At 41.6% G+C, this 17,362-nt stretch overlaps 2 protein-coding genes across 2 annotated transcripts in view; one reads left to right on the plus strand and one right to left on the minus strand.

Annotated features, from left to right (window-relative positions):
- tcf7 (transcription factor 7) overlaps nt 1-11,086 on the plus strand; it is a gene marked incomplete at its 5' end in the record, with an annotated part of 66,455 nt that extends 55,369 nt beyond the window's left edge. Inside the window, 6 exons of the mRNA XM_079214039.1 lie at nt 362-530; nt 1,984-2,091; nt 3,179-3,226; nt 6,333-6,381; nt 7,364-7,436; nt 10,561-11,086. Of these exons, the coding sequence (XP_079070165.1) occupies nt 362-530; nt 1,984-2,091; nt 3,179-3,226; nt 6,333-6,381; nt 7,364-7,436; nt 10,561-10,915 (802 nt within the window). The 3' untranslated portion in view covers nt 10,916-11,086. The remainder of the gene's footprint in view (nt 1-361; nt 531-1,983; nt 2,092-3,178; nt 3,227-6,332; nt 6,382-7,363; nt 7,437-10,560) is intronic.
- Nucleotides 11,087-12,400: 1,314 nt separating this feature from the next.
- Nucleotides 12,401-16,477, minus strand: skp1 (S-phase kinase-associated protein 1). The gene is made up of 6 exons (XM_079235397.1): nt 16,381-16,477; nt 15,680-15,779; nt 15,341-15,414; nt 14,186-14,329; nt 13,167-13,307; nt 12,401-13,077 (listed from the first exon to the last, which is right to left on the minus strand). Exons 2-6 carry the CDS (start codon nt 15,774-15,776, stop codon nt 13,042-13,044), a joined length of 492 nt encoding a protein of 163 aa, XP_079091523.1. The 5' UTR covers nt 15,777-15,779; nt 16,381-16,477; the 3' UTR covers nt 12,401-13,041.
- Nucleotides 16,478-17,362: the final 885 nt, after the last annotated feature.

A 17,362-nucleotide genomic window follows, 5' to 3' on the forward strand; every position in this document is an offset into this window, starting at 1 on the left:
CTAAATCACCTGCCGGTGATCAAGGCAATGCACAACAGCTGGGATGAAGGAGAGGGGCGTGGCAGTGAGTGGAAACCGTGGGTGGAGACTTACGAGCAGACAGGGAATCCAACAAGCTTAGCACAAAGACTGGAAACGGGGGGAAACTACTAGCTATGTCTCTTGTCAAACGCTCGTCAAATCCTCGTCCCAGCAATGTCCAAACTTTTGCTTCATATTTGTACGTCTGTATTGTTTCTTGTATTTTAGCGACACCAAATCTATAACCTTCTGTACACAAACCAAAAGAGAAAACACATTTTTCTCTCCCCCGTCCTCACCTCCTCCTCTCTCCTCCTTTTCCTCTTCCTCCCCTCTTCAGGAAGCCGCATCATCACGTGGAGGCCAAGCGGGAGAAGGAGCCCAAGAAGCCGGTCATCAAGAAGCCGCTGAACGCCTTCATGCTCTACATGAAGGAGATGAGGGCAAAGGTCATCGCCGAGTGCACATTAAAAGAGAGTGCCGCCATCAACCAGATTCTGGGCCGAAGGGTGAGGGACGCACACACACTGCTGAACGCACACACACTGCTGAACACACACACACACTGCTGAACACACACACTGCTGAACACACACACACTGCTGAACGCTCACACACTGTTGAACGCTCACACACTGCTAATCCTGTTTCTAGGTCACTTTGTAATTTCACACATGAGGGACATGAGAGGGCCGCGGTAACCTGAACTCTGTTCTCCTCACATACTGGTGCTACTGGGATCATAGCAGCACAGACTGGTGCTACTGGGATCATAGCAGCACAGACTGGTGCTACTGAGATCATAGCAAGACCAAGACCAAGCGCCGGACCTGGGGTGACAGGGCCTTTTCAGCTGCTGCACCTCCCCTCTGGAACGCTCTCCCCATCCACATTCGTCAAGCTCCCACCCTATCGTCATTTAAGCAAGCCCTCAAAATACACCTCTTCAAACTCGCCTTCACCTGCTAACCCCTGCTCCCTACCCTCCACCTGTTAACCCCTGCTCCCTACCCTCCACCTGTTAACCTCTGCTTCCTACCCTCCACTGCAGGACTAATTCTGTTGCAGCTTCTCCAGTTTTTTTCTTATTTTATTTTTTTGGGATTGTTTGTTTTGTTTCTATGTTTTTGTTTTGTTTTGTTCTATTTTGTCTCTGTCAAGCGTCTTTGAGCATCTGGAAAAGTGCTATATAAATTAAATGTATTATTATTATTATTATTATTATTATTATTATTATTATTATTATTATAGCAGCACAGACTTGTGCTACTGGGATCCTGAAGAACGATAAGACAGTGGAGTGTGTTAGAGCGGGCTGTTTGGTTCACGGAGCTGTGAGAAGAACTTTTTCTTCCAAGCAAAGTCTAAAAGAGGGGGAACCTAAACTATGGGATGAATTCATGTTCATCTATATATTTATATATATTTTTCTAACACCTACAACTAAAACAACCATTTTTAAACTGGCTTTTATGATTATTTTCTCCTGGACTATATATTTGAATTTGAATTCATTTAAATTAAAAAAGAAAAAATATATTTGTATTTGTTTTATAATTGGAATTTGTATTTTTATTAATTGCATGTATTTATTAAGTTATTATTTTATTATTGTCGTTGTTATACTTCTTTTAACAATTTAATATAAATATCTAAAGTACTTAAACATTTTGTAACTAATTTAAGAAAAGCGAGATACAAGTTAAGTTATAATTATTATTGTTGTTGTTATCATATTATCAAATCTCAATGTGAGAAAAGTAGTGACTTTGTGCAGTGTTCATCATTTTAAAATAGACAATCCTCTCTAGAATTTAAATATTAAAAAAAGGAAAATAGGATAAAGCCATATAGTCACACGCACTAAAGAGACACACTAAAGACACACACTGAAGTACACAGTGCGGGTAAATGCCTAAATAGTTGGACCAGAATAATAAGTGTCTCGTGGTTCTGTTGCAGTGGCATGCGCTGACCCGGGAGGAGCAGGCCAAGTACTACGAGTTGGCCCGGAAGGAGAGACAACTGCACATGCAGCTCTACCCGACCTGGTCTGCCAGAGACAACTACGTAAGTGCTCCTCTTCCTCGCCTGTTCTCCTCTGCCTCCATGCTCCATACCATATTTACAAACTTATCTTTAAAAAGCTGATCTGTGTAAAACATTTAAAATAAATTAAAAACCAGGGCGATGTAAACGTTTCGTGTTATGGGAGAAAAGGCATGAGTTCTATAACTGTGATTTACTGGTAATTATTATTATTATTATTATTATTATTATTATTATTATTATTATTATTATTATTATTATATGGTGGGAACCATCTCCCATCTCCAGAGAGAAGAAGTCATGTGGTTAATGTGTTGTTTGCAATTATTACTCTTTTAACTTGTATTCATGATATCAATGTAAAGATATTATATCATAAACATGATCAGTTATACTTTGATATTTTATTAGAGCTGAAAGTAATTAAAAAATTGGTATATTGACCTGTATTCTTCTATTATTGATTTTTACTATTTTAATTTCATATATGTATATTTATTTAAATTAATACCAATACATGATCTTCAAAATAAGAGTGAGACAGCAATACGAGGCATTTATACTTACTAAGTAATTGTATTCTTTATTATTATATTATTATTTTATTTTATTATTATTTATTACATACACCTCAACTAAAGCTGCTCTTGATACATTTGATTAAATAAATAATATAAGCAGTACAAAACATTTGATGCAAACCACTTGACTTATTTCTCTCTGGTTTGATTCTCCGTAATTAAGAAAACCAAAATGAAAAATAAAAAAAACAGAACAGGATCCGAACATCAGAACAGAATTCATTGAACCAGAGCTTGTTGAACTGGGTTTGATCACATTTAATGTTCTCACAGATGTTTATCAACTTAACTTCCTTTACTGGCTCCTGTCTCAACAACCTGCATGCTTATTGGCTCCCAGGGCCTGTCAGTCAAAAGTCATAAAACATAACGACAGAGCATGAAATGATTTGGTAGGTTACCCCAGAATACGAGAGGAAGTCAAACCTGTTTGGTGCATGTGTTGTTTAGTCTAATGTTTTGGGGATGTGCTGTATCTGGGCTGCTGTGTGCCTCTGATCTGTCAGTTTGCTGTTGAACTCTTGCAGGAGGCGGGCCTTAGCGGGGTCGCAGGGGAAAAGAGTAAAGCTGATTGGGTAGGGACACGTCTTACGGTGGATTTATGCCTCTGTGGTGGGAAAATATGTGAAGAGATGCATGAAAGTGGTTGTGGGTATTCCTGTGCAAAGTTTGCATGCACCTTCTTCCAAAAAAACAACAACAAATAATAATAATAATCTTAATTACTCACACACACGTCAGCCCTCACCAGCTGCAAAAGCAGATCTGATTGGAGTACACCTCACCAAGTCTTGCACGATGCCATGGTTATGACGACTACTCTGGTAGACTGAATCGCACAGAGGTATAAATCAACCCGTCTTGCTCCACTAACAGAGCGCAGGGCCGCATGGCTGCCTCGCTGCCGTAGCTTATTCCAACACAGCACCTTCACTTCTGTTACCCGTAGAGCTAAACACACAGAAACACTGCACTCAGTGGTGATTTGTATACCCAGTAGTCTAGAAACTACAGGTTCACGTAAATCCTGTAACGTATCCATGTTTTCTAGCAGAAAACGATGAGGCCAGTGTGTCATAATCAGGTGAAGTAAAGGCTTTGGTTGTAACAGACAGCTGCTTTTCAGTGACGTTGAGAAACCTGTGAGAGGGGTGACATGTGGACACTTCTCTCTGCTCTACTTTGTCTTTGTTTTCCTCTCAGCTGAACTCTGGGGTCGGGCGGGCATGGCACACGAGTCATGGTGACGCTTTGCTTGGGCTGTGGTTATTAACGCGTCCCGCTGTCGCCTGAATGAGGCCCGTCACAAACACGCACACTGATTCAGTTTTTTTCCGTCTTTTTTTTCTTTTCTCAATCCTGTCTATTGAGCAGGATCGAGCAGGAAAGAAGAAGAAAAAATATATTTATCAAATTTTTTCTTTTATTTAAGTCCTAACTCCATCCATAGACGGTTATTCCTGAGCTCGCGGTTGAAAAGCGTCCACGTGATGTTCTTATAAACCAGAGCTCTACTAAACTGTCATCACAGGCGGTACGTAGCGTTAGCGCTGCTGTATCCATGGAGCTTTGATGGATTGCACGTGGACAAATGCCGCGACTGAGCAAGACTGTCCGTGTAAACATCGTCCGTCCACACGTGGCGGCTTGCGGAGGTACGACGCTTGAGGAGTATTCAACTCGTACAAATAGAGTGGGAATGGACAGCTGTTCTCCCTCGCGGAGACTGGCTAGTTCGCTAGTTTGCTATGTAGCTAGTTGGCTAGTTTGCTAGGTAGCTTGTCCTTCTCCGGGGCGGTGGGCTTTGAAGTGGAGGGACCGTTAGAACCACCAGCCAGCTGTTCAACTCATATTCTGCAACGAACGTAGCATGAAAGAACAGTGGAATTAGCACGCTAGCTAGTTAGCGTGCTAATTCCACCGTGCTTTCATGCTACACCGACGACAGAAACAATGTACTTTCCTGCACTGTGACAACCGGGTGTGCATGAAGCATTGAGCTCGTTTTATAACTGCCGCTTAGTGAGACACGACTGTCGCAAGACTTAAAATGGCCGCCGCTCTGACCATCCTGCTGCGTTTGTCTTGAACGTTTGTTCTACTCCGAGTTTATTTGAGTCTGACTCACCTATGGGGGCATTGGGCAGGTGATCATTCTCCGGCTGTAAGGAAGACTTGTTATTGCACCATAGCGTCACAACAAATGTAAATAAACCAAAAAACATGAATGATTTCATCCAAAATATTCCTCTGAAGCACAGAGTCTGATCAGCAAATAAGTAAAGATTAAATATACATCCAAGTATTCAGGACTTTTGCATTTCACCCTTCACTCCCCATCACCCTCATCACCCACCTCCTGAGGTATAAAACATTTCAATAAAAAAGTCACCAAACCTACGAACAAAACAGGAAGTGAAGTTCCACATTTCGCCCCCGCAGCTGAGGGTTTCTCCTCCAAGCCGAGGAGGGCGGACATCCAAGCGTAGGCGTCAGATCTCTGAAAGCCACTTCCTTCTCTGAGTAGATCTGCAAAATCTTTAAAAGCCTTTTTCTTTTTTTTTCAAGGTTTTTTCGTCAGTTTTTTGCATGAATACAACACACCATGACACGAGGGACGGAACGTATTTTCTTGTTTGGATTTCTTCACCTTTTCTTGCTTTCGTTTCTTGCTTTCGTAGAGCATTAAATATGGTTGCCTGACCTGGTCGCTGGTTGCTGCTTTTAACTTTGCTCTCTATTTGACATGAGGGATATTTGTATATGGTACAGATTTCATTTTTTTTAAATTTGTTTTGGGACTATATTTCATCACAAACAAACCTCTCAGAGAGGGATTGCTGCCGAGGGTGGTAAGAAAAGCAAAGATGAATCCAGACACTCTTTATTTGGAGGCATTTTCAGACAAAAATCATAAACACTGAAACAAAATCATGAATGAAAACACTTTTGCTCCCATTAGTAGAAGAAGACCAAAGACTTTTTCTTTGCACACGGAAGACTTCATTCTCTCGTATTTTTCTCCCAAATTTGTTCAAATCTGTGTCAGCGAGCACTTCTATTGCCAAGATAATCCATCCACCTGACAGGTGTGGCGGGTCAAGGTCTTTTAAATTTGTCAAGAACGTCAGCTGATTAGATTTAGTTTGGTTCATTTGGTCTCTGCGAGCTCCCCAACACACGTTTTTAAACCATAACTCAAGAATTAATCCGCTAATTTAGACATTCTCACACAAATCTGACAGGATGCAATGATGAAAGTGATCATACTTTGGATGCAACTTTCCTAAGAATAAAACTGCACATTTCAGAGCGGCCCAAAGCGCCTGTGTCGCAATCATGCAGTTTAAATCGGCATCTTGATGACGGATTATCTTGGCAAATGAGAAATGCTCACGAACACGGATTTTAAAGAAAAAAATCTAAATATGAGAGGGGGAAAAAAAAAGACTTGTTGTGTTTGCATCGGGAAAAAAGTCTTTGACCTTTTATTGAAACCGGTGAAAAATGGGGTAAACATGTTTTGTTCAGCGTCTGTAAGGGAGCCGATAGCTGATTACTAATCTGAGTCGAGACCAAAAGAACTGGATTCATCAGCTTCAGTCAGAAGTCTGCTGATGGGGAATTTAACGCCATGTCTCATTTAATTGGGGGGATTTTCTTTTGTTTTTTCTCCCGCAGGGCAAAAAGAAGAGGAGGAAAAGGGAGAAGCTGCAGGACTCCAACACAGGTAAACAGACATATCTTGCAGATGCCATGCTGCCATGTTTCAGGGAAGGAAAGCTTGCGTTGGCACTCTGAGAACCAACATCTCGGTCTCTGAGGCCGGATGTGTCTCTCACGTCAAACCAGCCGCCTACTCTGCTTTCCACATAACCTGATTTATAAAACCTTCTCAAGGCGTTGTCCTATTCTGAGCTGTCCGAGTTCAAACTGTCACACGTTATGATTTATCTTTTCCCTTCAACGTATTACGGCAATAAAGAAGTATTTCCCCACAAAAACACACACACACACACACACACACACACACACACACACACACACACACACACACACACACACACACACACACACAGAAGTCTTCTACATGAGCCCATGAGTGCCCACGCTAATGCCGCAGGCGTAACTAGCGTTATCATATAGCTAGCGTTAGCAGGTTGCATCAAAACTGAGACACGTAACAATCTAAAGCTAAATTATGGAAATCTTAAACGTGAGCGAGAGACTGGTGGAGCAATGTTGACAGATGTTAGAAGTCAGCTGGTGGCAACTGAAAGATGCCATTTAAATCTGTGCTCCAAAAATGAAAAATCTGGAAATCAAATCAGATTTTAAATTTAAAGAAAATAAATAAAAAATCTGATGAGGAAATCAATATTCTTCCAGCCTAGGAGAGAAAGCAGTAAAGTGTATTTCTGGATTTCAAGAGCGCTGACCGGTTCTGGACTAACTCTGCCCTCTCTGAGCCTCTGTGTGTGGGTGTGTATGTGTGTGGTTTTTCCGGGGTTTGTCAAGGTTTTGCTGGCTACTAACAGTTTGACTTGATGGCTTTCTCTGAACAACATGCTCTTGTGTCTTCTTGTTTATTTGTTTCTCTTCATCTGTTTATCTCTCCTCGCCCTCTCCTAACCTTCTTCCTCTTCTTCCTTTCTCTGTTCCTGCCTTTCCTCTTCCTCTCACGTTATGTGCATGCTGTGCATTGTGCTCAGACCCGGGCTCTCCTAAGAAATGCCGGGCTCGCTTCGGCCTCAACCAACAAACGGACTGGTGCGGTCCCTGCAGGTGTGTACCAACCACCCCCACCCACTCCACAGCATGGCACTGCTAGCATCAACAACCAGACCTCCTCTTTCCTCCCATTTAACCATCCGTCCATCACATCTCTCTGACTTAGCTATTCCCTCTGGTCTTAGCTATTCAAACATCTCTGAGGCGGCCAACGTCACTCGGCATTATCATGACAAAGACTTAGCATGTATACATAGTATGCCAAAAATAAATAAATACCAGGAGGCTGTCCAACCTCTTCTCTGGCTCTTCTGACCCATGATCCTTTGGGTCAGAGCTAAAAGCAAGCTAAAAGCAAGTTCCACCCACTGGCGATGAACGCAACCAATGAGGTTAAGCCTCGAAACGGAGCTCTGCCTTTCAAAGAATGTTTGAAGACCAAGCCTGACCTCTGCATGTCATTTGTCACTAACGTTTTGCTCTCCAAAATGCAGCATCATAGTCGTGGATATATAGTCGTTAGTTTAAAAAAAGCATTAAAGCATCTGAAACAAAATCAATCTCCTGCAACATCTCTGTACGTCACTAACATCCGACTACAGGGTCAGTAATGGTATCATTTCCTTGTCGGTCCACTTTCGGTAAGGGAAGAAAAACACTTGTTTTAAATCATTTAAATATACCGTTTCCTTGCTTTGTGTTGTACTCTGAAGTCTCGCCGTAAAGGTCAGCGGTCGGTTTAGGCTTTGCAATATTCAGGCTCTGTACGGTAATGTGGTTAAAGGGGAATACCACTCAAAACATACCTCCATAACAGTGGAAAATAAATCCTTTCTCATGTGCCAATGTTTTATTATTCATGTGAGTTTGTGCCGAAAAGTCAGACGTCGTCAAACAAGGTTACAGTTTTGGCCGGGACTTAAATAAACAACCCTTTCATCCTTTTACACCAGTAATTAATACTAGTTTGCGACACCTGTATTGTAAAAGTTCAAATACAGAACATATCTCAACCCTTAAAGTCTCTGAGAACCCACCTAGGTGTTTCCACTTAATCTGGCTGATGAGACCACTGCACCTCGTGGAAGGCGGGACAAATTGCGCCTTCCTTCTCATTGGTCGATGGCCCCCACGTTGGTGTCGCCAGCCAGAGGTACCGGAAACACCTGGTGGGCGATCAGAGGCTTCGTTCTGACCCGGTAGCAGAGACCGCGTGCCGATCTGTTGGTGTGATTATGAACTAACGCTCTGAGCCAGCTGGGAAAAAGATACGTTTTAAACACTCACAGAGTTGTAAGAAGTAAAACGGGGCCTTAGATTTATCAATCTGCCAAAGCTGTTCTTCCAAACGCACCTAAGCCGTCAACATTGATCGCAACAACCTCAGTTTCTGTGAGCCAAGGCAGAGACATACATCACAAGGAGGCCCATCACCTCTTCTGTTTAAGTCAGATTTACAGTAGACGGTCCACCGCGTCGCTGCAGGAGTCGGGGAATCTGTGTGTGGTTTACACACACACACGCACACACACATACGGTCTACGTCATGGAAATCTAAGTGTATGTGTATTTCGGTCTGAGAGAACAAAAGGGGGTGAATGTGGTTAGAGCAAATCCTTATCACCACAGCTCCACACACACACATACACACGCTCTCCCTGCAGCTTTGTATTTCGACGGCGTTCTCATGCCCATCTGCTTTCAACTTTCTCCATTCATGCGATGTGGTAACAGGCGCCGTTTGATGGTGAACTCTGACATTTAGAAATCACTTTCTATTGCACTCTTCTCTCCCTCCCTCCCTCTCTAAATATGGCCTTGCGCCTTTTCTTGCGGTTAAAACCTGGTGACTCATGTCATATTCTGGTAATGATCATGGGATCCTGTTAGCAGCTTTGATGCTGCGCTCAGAGGTACACACGTCTGCTTTTAGGTATAACACCTCGCGAAGCTTGGCACATCATTGCTGTTTGCCAGCTAGACAGATGCAATATGTTTCACTAATATAACTAAACTATCGGAAAGGGATGTCGTAAATGTATTCTAAATGTGAGTGGTATTCCCTGCTCTCAAATAATACATTATTAACAATGTATCTTGGCACAAAGACTGGAAAACAGGGAATCGACAGGTCCAAAAGTTTAAAAAAACGCAAAGAAAATAAATAATAATAGAGAATTTTCTCAATAAAAAAACAATAAAAAGCTCAGTTACAAACATGTTGTGACGGAAATAATTTGAGGTTTTAGAGGCAGTTATGTGGTGAAACTATTCATATACTAACGTCCAGTGCAGCGTCTCTGCAACCTCCATCACAACCAAATCAAGCCAGGGTCTGAAAAGTAGTCCGACTCCTCTGTTTGTATAGAAGTATATGCTTCATATGTTAAAGCTGCATTCTCTCTACTGACCACCAGGGGACGACTCCTCTGGTTGTATAGAAGTATATGCTTCATATGTTAAAGCTGCATTCTCTCTACTGACCACCAGGGGACGACTCCTCTGGTTGTATAGAAGTCTATATAAAATGACTCTACTAGTTTATGTCTCAATCTCTAGTTTCAAGGCTTCTTCAATACAGCATGAAGTTCATTTCGTAAATGATGGTAATTTAGAGCCAAACAGACCATAAAACAGAGTCCAAATATGGTCATTCCCGTTCACTGGTTACAAAAAAGACAAGACGGCAACGTACAAAACACCGAATTCAAGGCTTCGAAATGTCTCAAACCAGCAGGTTTTCAGTTTAATGTGTTTTCAGCACATTAAGGTGTTGATGGGTGTCATTTTGAACTTAAATGTATTTTTGCTAAGCTAGGCTAGGCTAGAGTGGGAGTGGTTTTTACATTTTCTCATCTAATTCGCAGCAAGAAAAGCAAACGAGCAAAGTTCATGGAAGGTTGAAACATTCCTTTAATGCAACCTTTTAATATTTGTACCTTTTTAGACTTACACCAAATAAACAAATGTGTTTTTAGTTTCTCTTTCCTCATGAAGTGACCTAGAGGTGTTGTCTCTGTGATTTGTGATGATGTTTAGTTTGACCTCTCCATGAACTAATACCCCTTTATTGTCCATGATGACCACGTCAGTGTGTGAATGACGCATCTCCATGAAAGCCTGCTGACGTTTACCATCCACACTCTATTCACAGATAACTCTCTCTGACTGTCCCTAGGAGGAAAAAGAAGTGCATTCGCTACCTTCAAGGAGGAGGCTGTCCCAGCCCAACTTCTTCAGATTTAAGTGCTATAGACTCTCCGCCCTCCCCGACCCGCCACCGCCTGTACCAGCACCAGCTCCCCCTCTCCCCGGGCTGCTCCCCGCCGCCCACCTCCCCGTCCTCACTCCTCCCTTTGTCCCGCCCCTCGCTCTCGCGCCCGCCCCCGCTGCTCCGTCAGCCGAATGCACCCAAACGCACCCACGCACGCCCGGAACTGACCAGCAAGCAGGCGCACGGCTCGGCGGCGGCGCCGTGGTCGGCCTCCAAGGCCGCAGGACTTTCTCTCAAAGTGCTAACGGAGTCTCAGTGATCCCACAACCCCTGAACCCCTGAAGCCCCCAACCTCCCACACCCAGGTCTCCTCAGCTTCCTCCAGAGAGCCATGAAGATCATCTTCCTCACCTGCCTTCCTTCCATTATCACATATATCCATCCCTCCCCCCTTTTTTTGTTTTGATTAAAATAATCTGTGTGGAAACGTTTAACATAATCACACTGTACATGCGGGACTTCCTGGTCCTGGCTCTAAATGTTTTAGACGTTGGAAGGAGTCAGAGAGGCTGAACTGAGTCATGTGGAGGATCCGGCCTCCTGGTGTTGGCGGTTGAAGAGTTCCCGTTTACTTAATCCTGATCTGTGGTTCTTTGGCTCCATCTGCTGCAGTTCAACTGACATGAGTTTAGTTCGGCCTCGAGGACGGCAATCTGCCTCTCCAGTCACTTTGACAATCAAAACTACTTTATTATAGATTTGTTTCTTAAATCTTTGTTTTCAAAGCCGGCCCCCGTGCTTTGACCTCGACAATCAAGAAACAAAAAATGTAAACGAGCTCTTTGTGAAAACCACATCAACGCTGACTCAAAGTCGGGGTTCAGGAGAACTAACAAGCAGCCATTCTGACCAGCAGAACCTCAAAGAAAGACAGATTCACTTTTCTTTAGCTGCCATTTAGTTTAACAATTCAACTTTTATTTAATTTCCAAAACGTCAAAGACAGAAAAATAACTTCCGTAGGTCAAAGAGCATTATCCCCCACTGCAAGTTACATTGTTTCTTTTCGGCACTTTGTCACTCACATTTATCACATTTTTTATTTTCAGTTTTCTCCTAATTTCTGTACGAATCTCGTTTTTTTAAATCTATTTTTTTATAAAAAGGTCAGGGTTTTTGCTGGTGGGGAAAGTATTTTTACTTATTTTTGTTCTTCGAAAATGTTTTGCAGCTCCGTAAACTTAAGACCGAATGGGTACTATTATATTGCATTGTTGTAAAATTTTATAAATGTTGGAATTCCCTATTATAATTAAACTTTTATATGTTTTTATGTATATAAAAAAAAAAGTTGCTACCATTTCTTAAAGCAATACATGTTGTGTTGGTCCTTTTGTGCAGAACTGAACTTTTTGTTCAGGTCGATTCGTTTCTGCAGCAGCGTTCAAACATCGTGTGTTCTCACTCTGTGCATGTTCCAGCTTCAATGTCACAAACCCAATAAAATAAAAAGGCTTTCATTTACAGTTCTGCTTGCAGCTCCAAACTCAGCATCCAACGCTGTGGACAAACTATTTGTACAACAAAAACTAATTTTCCTGCAGCAGAGAGAGCTCTTTTTTTGACATCAGTAGTGTAGGGGGAGGGGAGGTGTCACCTGCTGTATTTTCATGTTTTTGTTCGATGTATTAAAATGTTTTTAATATCTTTTGTGTCTGCTGTGGTTTTAAAAACACAAGATCTTCCCGTTGACAATTTAAATTCTGCTCGGCTACCTTTGGAACACAAAAACAAATAGACACCGGCCTTTTTATATGTTTTATTTACTCCTTCAATAAATGTTTGATCATCCCTAAAAATCCAGCATCAGAGCTTTTTATCTGGAGGGAAAACAAGTTTCCAATTCAAAACAATGTGAATTGGGAATTAGTTACCGTGCATCTGAGTCCAGAGAATGTTACGCAAAAACAAAACAAACCACATCTTTCCACCTCAAACGTCCCGTTTGCTTTAGAAAAAACGAGCAAAAATTAAATATTCACCCTTTCATTTATCAGTCAAAAGTCATTTTATTTTTTCAATTAACCTAAAAGAAAAACATGTCTAGTAAAAAAAAAAAAAGACAACCATAGCGATTAATAATAAGGGGGCAAAAAGAAAAAAAATTCTAATCTTGTACCAAAGCCATTAAACCAGAACTATTTATTTGAATACACAATGTGTGCGTGTGGGGAAACAAAAGAGCTTCTTTGTTTAAATAAAGACAAAATACACAGGCAAGTTAAAAATGGTCATGCTATGGGTGCAGAGAAACAAGGGGAAGGGGGGCGTGTGTGGCTCTAAATATACTAAATGTAAATATTGACAAGTATGAACAACACCAGTGCAACCAGTTAGCAGGGACAGTTCCTATTCAGTGTGGTAGTGTTGACAGATCTCCCCCTCTCACTTCTCTTCACACCACTGGTTTTCTTTGCGTACCTGAGGATGAGAGGTGGAACAACCGGAGTTTTTACAAAATGTGTGTGGTGGGTCAGATGGAATAAAATAGATTTAAAGTGAATAAATACCTGGGCTTCTTCCTCCTCTGTGAAATCATTTTTGATGTTGAAAGTCTTCCGGATCTCCTCCGGGGTTTTGCCTTTAATCATGTTGGCCACCGTCTTGCAGGTGACATCTAACAGACCTTTGATGTCCAAATAGTTAGCAGCCTGAAAAAATACAAACAGTGCCATGAAGAAAATTATACCTAAGCATTTAAGGAAAATAAACAAACAGCATTCACACTGCCAGCGCGTGTTGCGTTTGGATAGAAATTAAACCGAATTATAAACAGGACGAGGCTTCAGCAATTTGCATCGAAGTCTCAATTCAGGAAAATCTGTCCAGCAAGTTCAAAAGATCACAATAACTCCAGCTCTACCTGCAAACCCAGCAAAAGCGACAAGTGAGCAAAAAGTTATTGACCGATGTCTTTGTTGACGAGTCCGTCTACCTCACATTGAGAAATATGATCACAATACAGACTTGAATCGGAGACAACGAGAAAAAGAAAGAACAAGCGACAATCAATATCCAAAAGAAAGTATCCGGATCACATATTCGTGTAAAGTTAGAGTCATAGATCCATGAAATCGAAGGCTTCACAAGAAGCCAGAATGCAGGTTTATATAACAAAGAGTCAGGATGTTACAACTCTAGAAACAGAGGTATAAAAAACACTTAACAGTATTGTGATATTCATGTAAACAATATCTGAGCCCTGCTGCTGAGCGAGGCTACATCTCAACATAGGCGGAGCTACTTCCCAACTCGGCATCAACTACCTTCGTGCACGTAAACACAGAGTCAAGTGACGGACACTCAGACTTTAGTTTCACTTCTTGGAAGCCCACAGCTTCTCCAGCAGCTATTTCCCAATCCCTCCCCGGCCGAGGTCACCTTTCACTCGTTCTGCCCGGCTTTAACACGCTGCTCAAAGAGAAATCACATTTAAGCCCAAAGATCGATCCCTGTGGGTTTAATTCACCTTAAAAACAGTCCTTTCTAATCCCCCACGGGCTGCGAACCACCTACCACCTGTATTTACCAGAATGAGTTCAAACAAAGTGCCCTGGTCAACTTTGAGGAACTCCTGGTCCCAGACGGGGATGTCGTCCGTCCTCTTTTCCTTGTTCTCATCGTCCTCAGGAGGAGGAGGGTCGTCTTTGTGATGAGTGCACCACTGAATCACCTGAGGGGGAACACACACACACACACGTACCATTATTAAACATGCTTGTGCATTACAGTAGTCTATAATCAGCACCTAATTATTAAAACAAAGGTTCCGGTTCTCCAACAGAGTTATGACCTTTCTTTTTTTTAAATAACTGCAGCTCTGAAGCACAAGCATGAACTTGAAGAGGCAGAAAGAAAGCCGGCCATCTGCTCCCACTAATGCGATTAGTCGACTGGCAGGAAACACGTGACGAGGGCATAGAGGAACACACAGCTTGAAGTGTGTGTGTGTGATAAACGACCGATAGAAATATGATCACCTTAACAGAATGCGAAGACAAAACCACACGATCGATGCACTCAGTGTTTTGGGTCCGCTTGGCTAAAACAAAAAAAAGGCTTTAACGCTGCGACTGCAAAGATCTTCATTTCAATATTGCAAAGTATGAGTCTGTGGTCGCGTTTCCAGATAAAACCCTGTACTGGTTTCTCTCCACTGGATACAAACAATTCTGAAAACATGAACCCGACAGATCCAGAAAAAGACTTGGCATCCAAAATTAGCTCAAACATCTCTCTTGAAACGGTTTCAACCAACAATAACGGACACAAAAAAAACCCATAATAAACTGGAACTGAGTGAACACATTTGAAAAAAAATGTCAAACTATATTTAATGTTAATTATCTGCCCCGAGAATGTCCTTTTTGTTAATCTTGTAGATTAAAAATAAAACGCTGCAGGACTTTCTCGCTGGTTTCGTTTGTCATGTTTTTCTTGTACTGCATATGGTTGTACGTCCCCGTTTGCATAATGACAATAAACATTCCTTGAATGTTCGTCTTAGAGCGAGTAGATGGCAATCACTAACCCCCGCTCGTTAGCAGAAGCAGAAGAAAAGAAAGACACACCCAAACTACTGTTGGAAGAGTTCCGGTGACCAGGTTTCTTGATTAAAACGTGTCAAACTAACAAACCTGCTAATCACAGGTGAGTGAACAAGGTGTGTTGCGTTTCAGGTTACCTTCTTGAGGATGGCAGCGTTTACATTGGGGAGGGGAACTGGGTCATCGTCTCCTTCGTCATCCATTCCCAAATCTGTGAAAAGAATCAATGAATGTCAAACACTGATCTGTATACAGCAACCAAACTCTACATTTATCTAAATGGAAACACAACCACACTGTATTGTGTAAAAGAACAAAATATGTGTCACAAAGTAAGTCATGAAGGGGTACTATGGACTGATGGATTTGTGATGACTGAACATAATATGAAATGATATACACACACACACACACACACACACACACACACACACACACACACACACACACACACACATACATATATATATAGTTACCTTCTAACATGGTCTTGATGGTGACAGACTGTTTGGCTATCTCAACATCCACCTCGAAGATTTCTCCATCGGAGCTCTGTAGTTTTATTGTGGGCATTATCTGCAGAGTGGGAACATCAGATTATATATTAAAAAAAAAAACATTAATTTAACGAGTCGCGGTCACGTGACCACACGCGCACAACTTGATTAATTGCTTACACTAATTCAGCTAAGCTAAGGCTGTATGATAGTCGTGAACACACTCGTCTATTAGTTCCCCACTGCGCCCACAACCGTTAAAGGTTAGATAGCTTCACACTTGACGAAACGTCCGTTACACATGTTTTAAACCGTGGCCATACTAACCAGAAAGACGGCTAGCCACTTAGCGGCACCTTGAGCTCGCGACCCCGGTAACGCGGGCTTAAATTATGGTTATACGGACAAAAAAAACACCGTGGCAGAGTATTAAACACAGTTAACCCCTATCTTGTGTGTATGTTTGTTTCTCAATAAAAACAACCCCTTGTAATGGTCGGTTAAGCTAAAATGCTAACTGGGGCAGCTAGCAGGCCTCGTGACGTCGCGCGAGGCCTGCTCAGCGTTCCAGAGCTACTCAACACAAAAGATGTAAACAAAACATAAACACACCGATTTTAACCGTCGATTTCTAAATCACGACATGTACAAAAATTTACTGAAATATAAAAGCAACGTACCGTAAATGCTTATAATTCTGGTCCAGAGGTGAGATTCCTCTGTGTTTAACAGCAGGGCCTGACAGACGCGGAGGCTCCGATAGCGACTGGAAGTCTGGATCTAGCTGCTGAGCTGCCGCCCGGAGGAGAAACGGGGTGACGCATGAAGGCTGCTGCTCCTGTTTATCTAGCCTTTTTATTTATGTATTACTTTATTTATTTATGTTTACACCAACACACTATCTTTATGGATGACATTCAGAGTTTAATACTATTTGAAATGTTGTTGTTTTTATGGGAGGGTGCTTGTATCGTTTGATTCTAGCTAAATGCATTAGATAGATAGATAGACAGACAGACAGACAGACAGACAGACAGACAGGTAAAGCAATATGAAATATAAAAAAATCACAATATATACAAAAAATAGATGAGAATAATATTAAAGTAACTAACAACACAAGAGTGCACAGATATAAAAACAAACAGGTTTCACAGTGTAACGGTGTTATGGTTGAGGGATTGATTACGCAAAGTATTTTGTGAATTGTAACTGTTTTCGCACTCATTTCATAAGCTTACTTTAAACATTGTGTAAAATATGTTTTAGGCATTATACTGCATTCTATAATGTAGTAAAATGTGGATTTAGTGTTTCTCTAAACGACCATGGGGTCGTTACATGGTGCTTTCGAGGTATCCTGGAACGCTCTCATTTCCTATATTTTTGGACATAAATACCACATGATTTATTTCTAAATATTCCACGAAATCATTTTAATTTTAGGTTAAAACAAAAGACAGGAAACTGTTCAGGGCAATGTAGGGCAGATGGTACAACTGTTTATAAAAACAAATATAAAATGTGGAGATAGTCCACAAATATAGGCACATTTTTACAAGACATACATCGGTGTTTTTCTTTTGCCAAGCTTCAATATTGCAGCTGGTAAAGGTGTGGCTAATTTAAATGAGTTTACATACTGGTTGTTATAGCTTACAT

Source organism: Taurulus bubalis (genome assembly GCF_910589615.1).
Source record: "Taurulus bubalis genome assembly, chromosome: 2".
NCBI lineage: Eukaryota > Metazoa > Chordata > Actinopteri > Perciformes > Cottidae > Taurulus > Taurulus bubalis.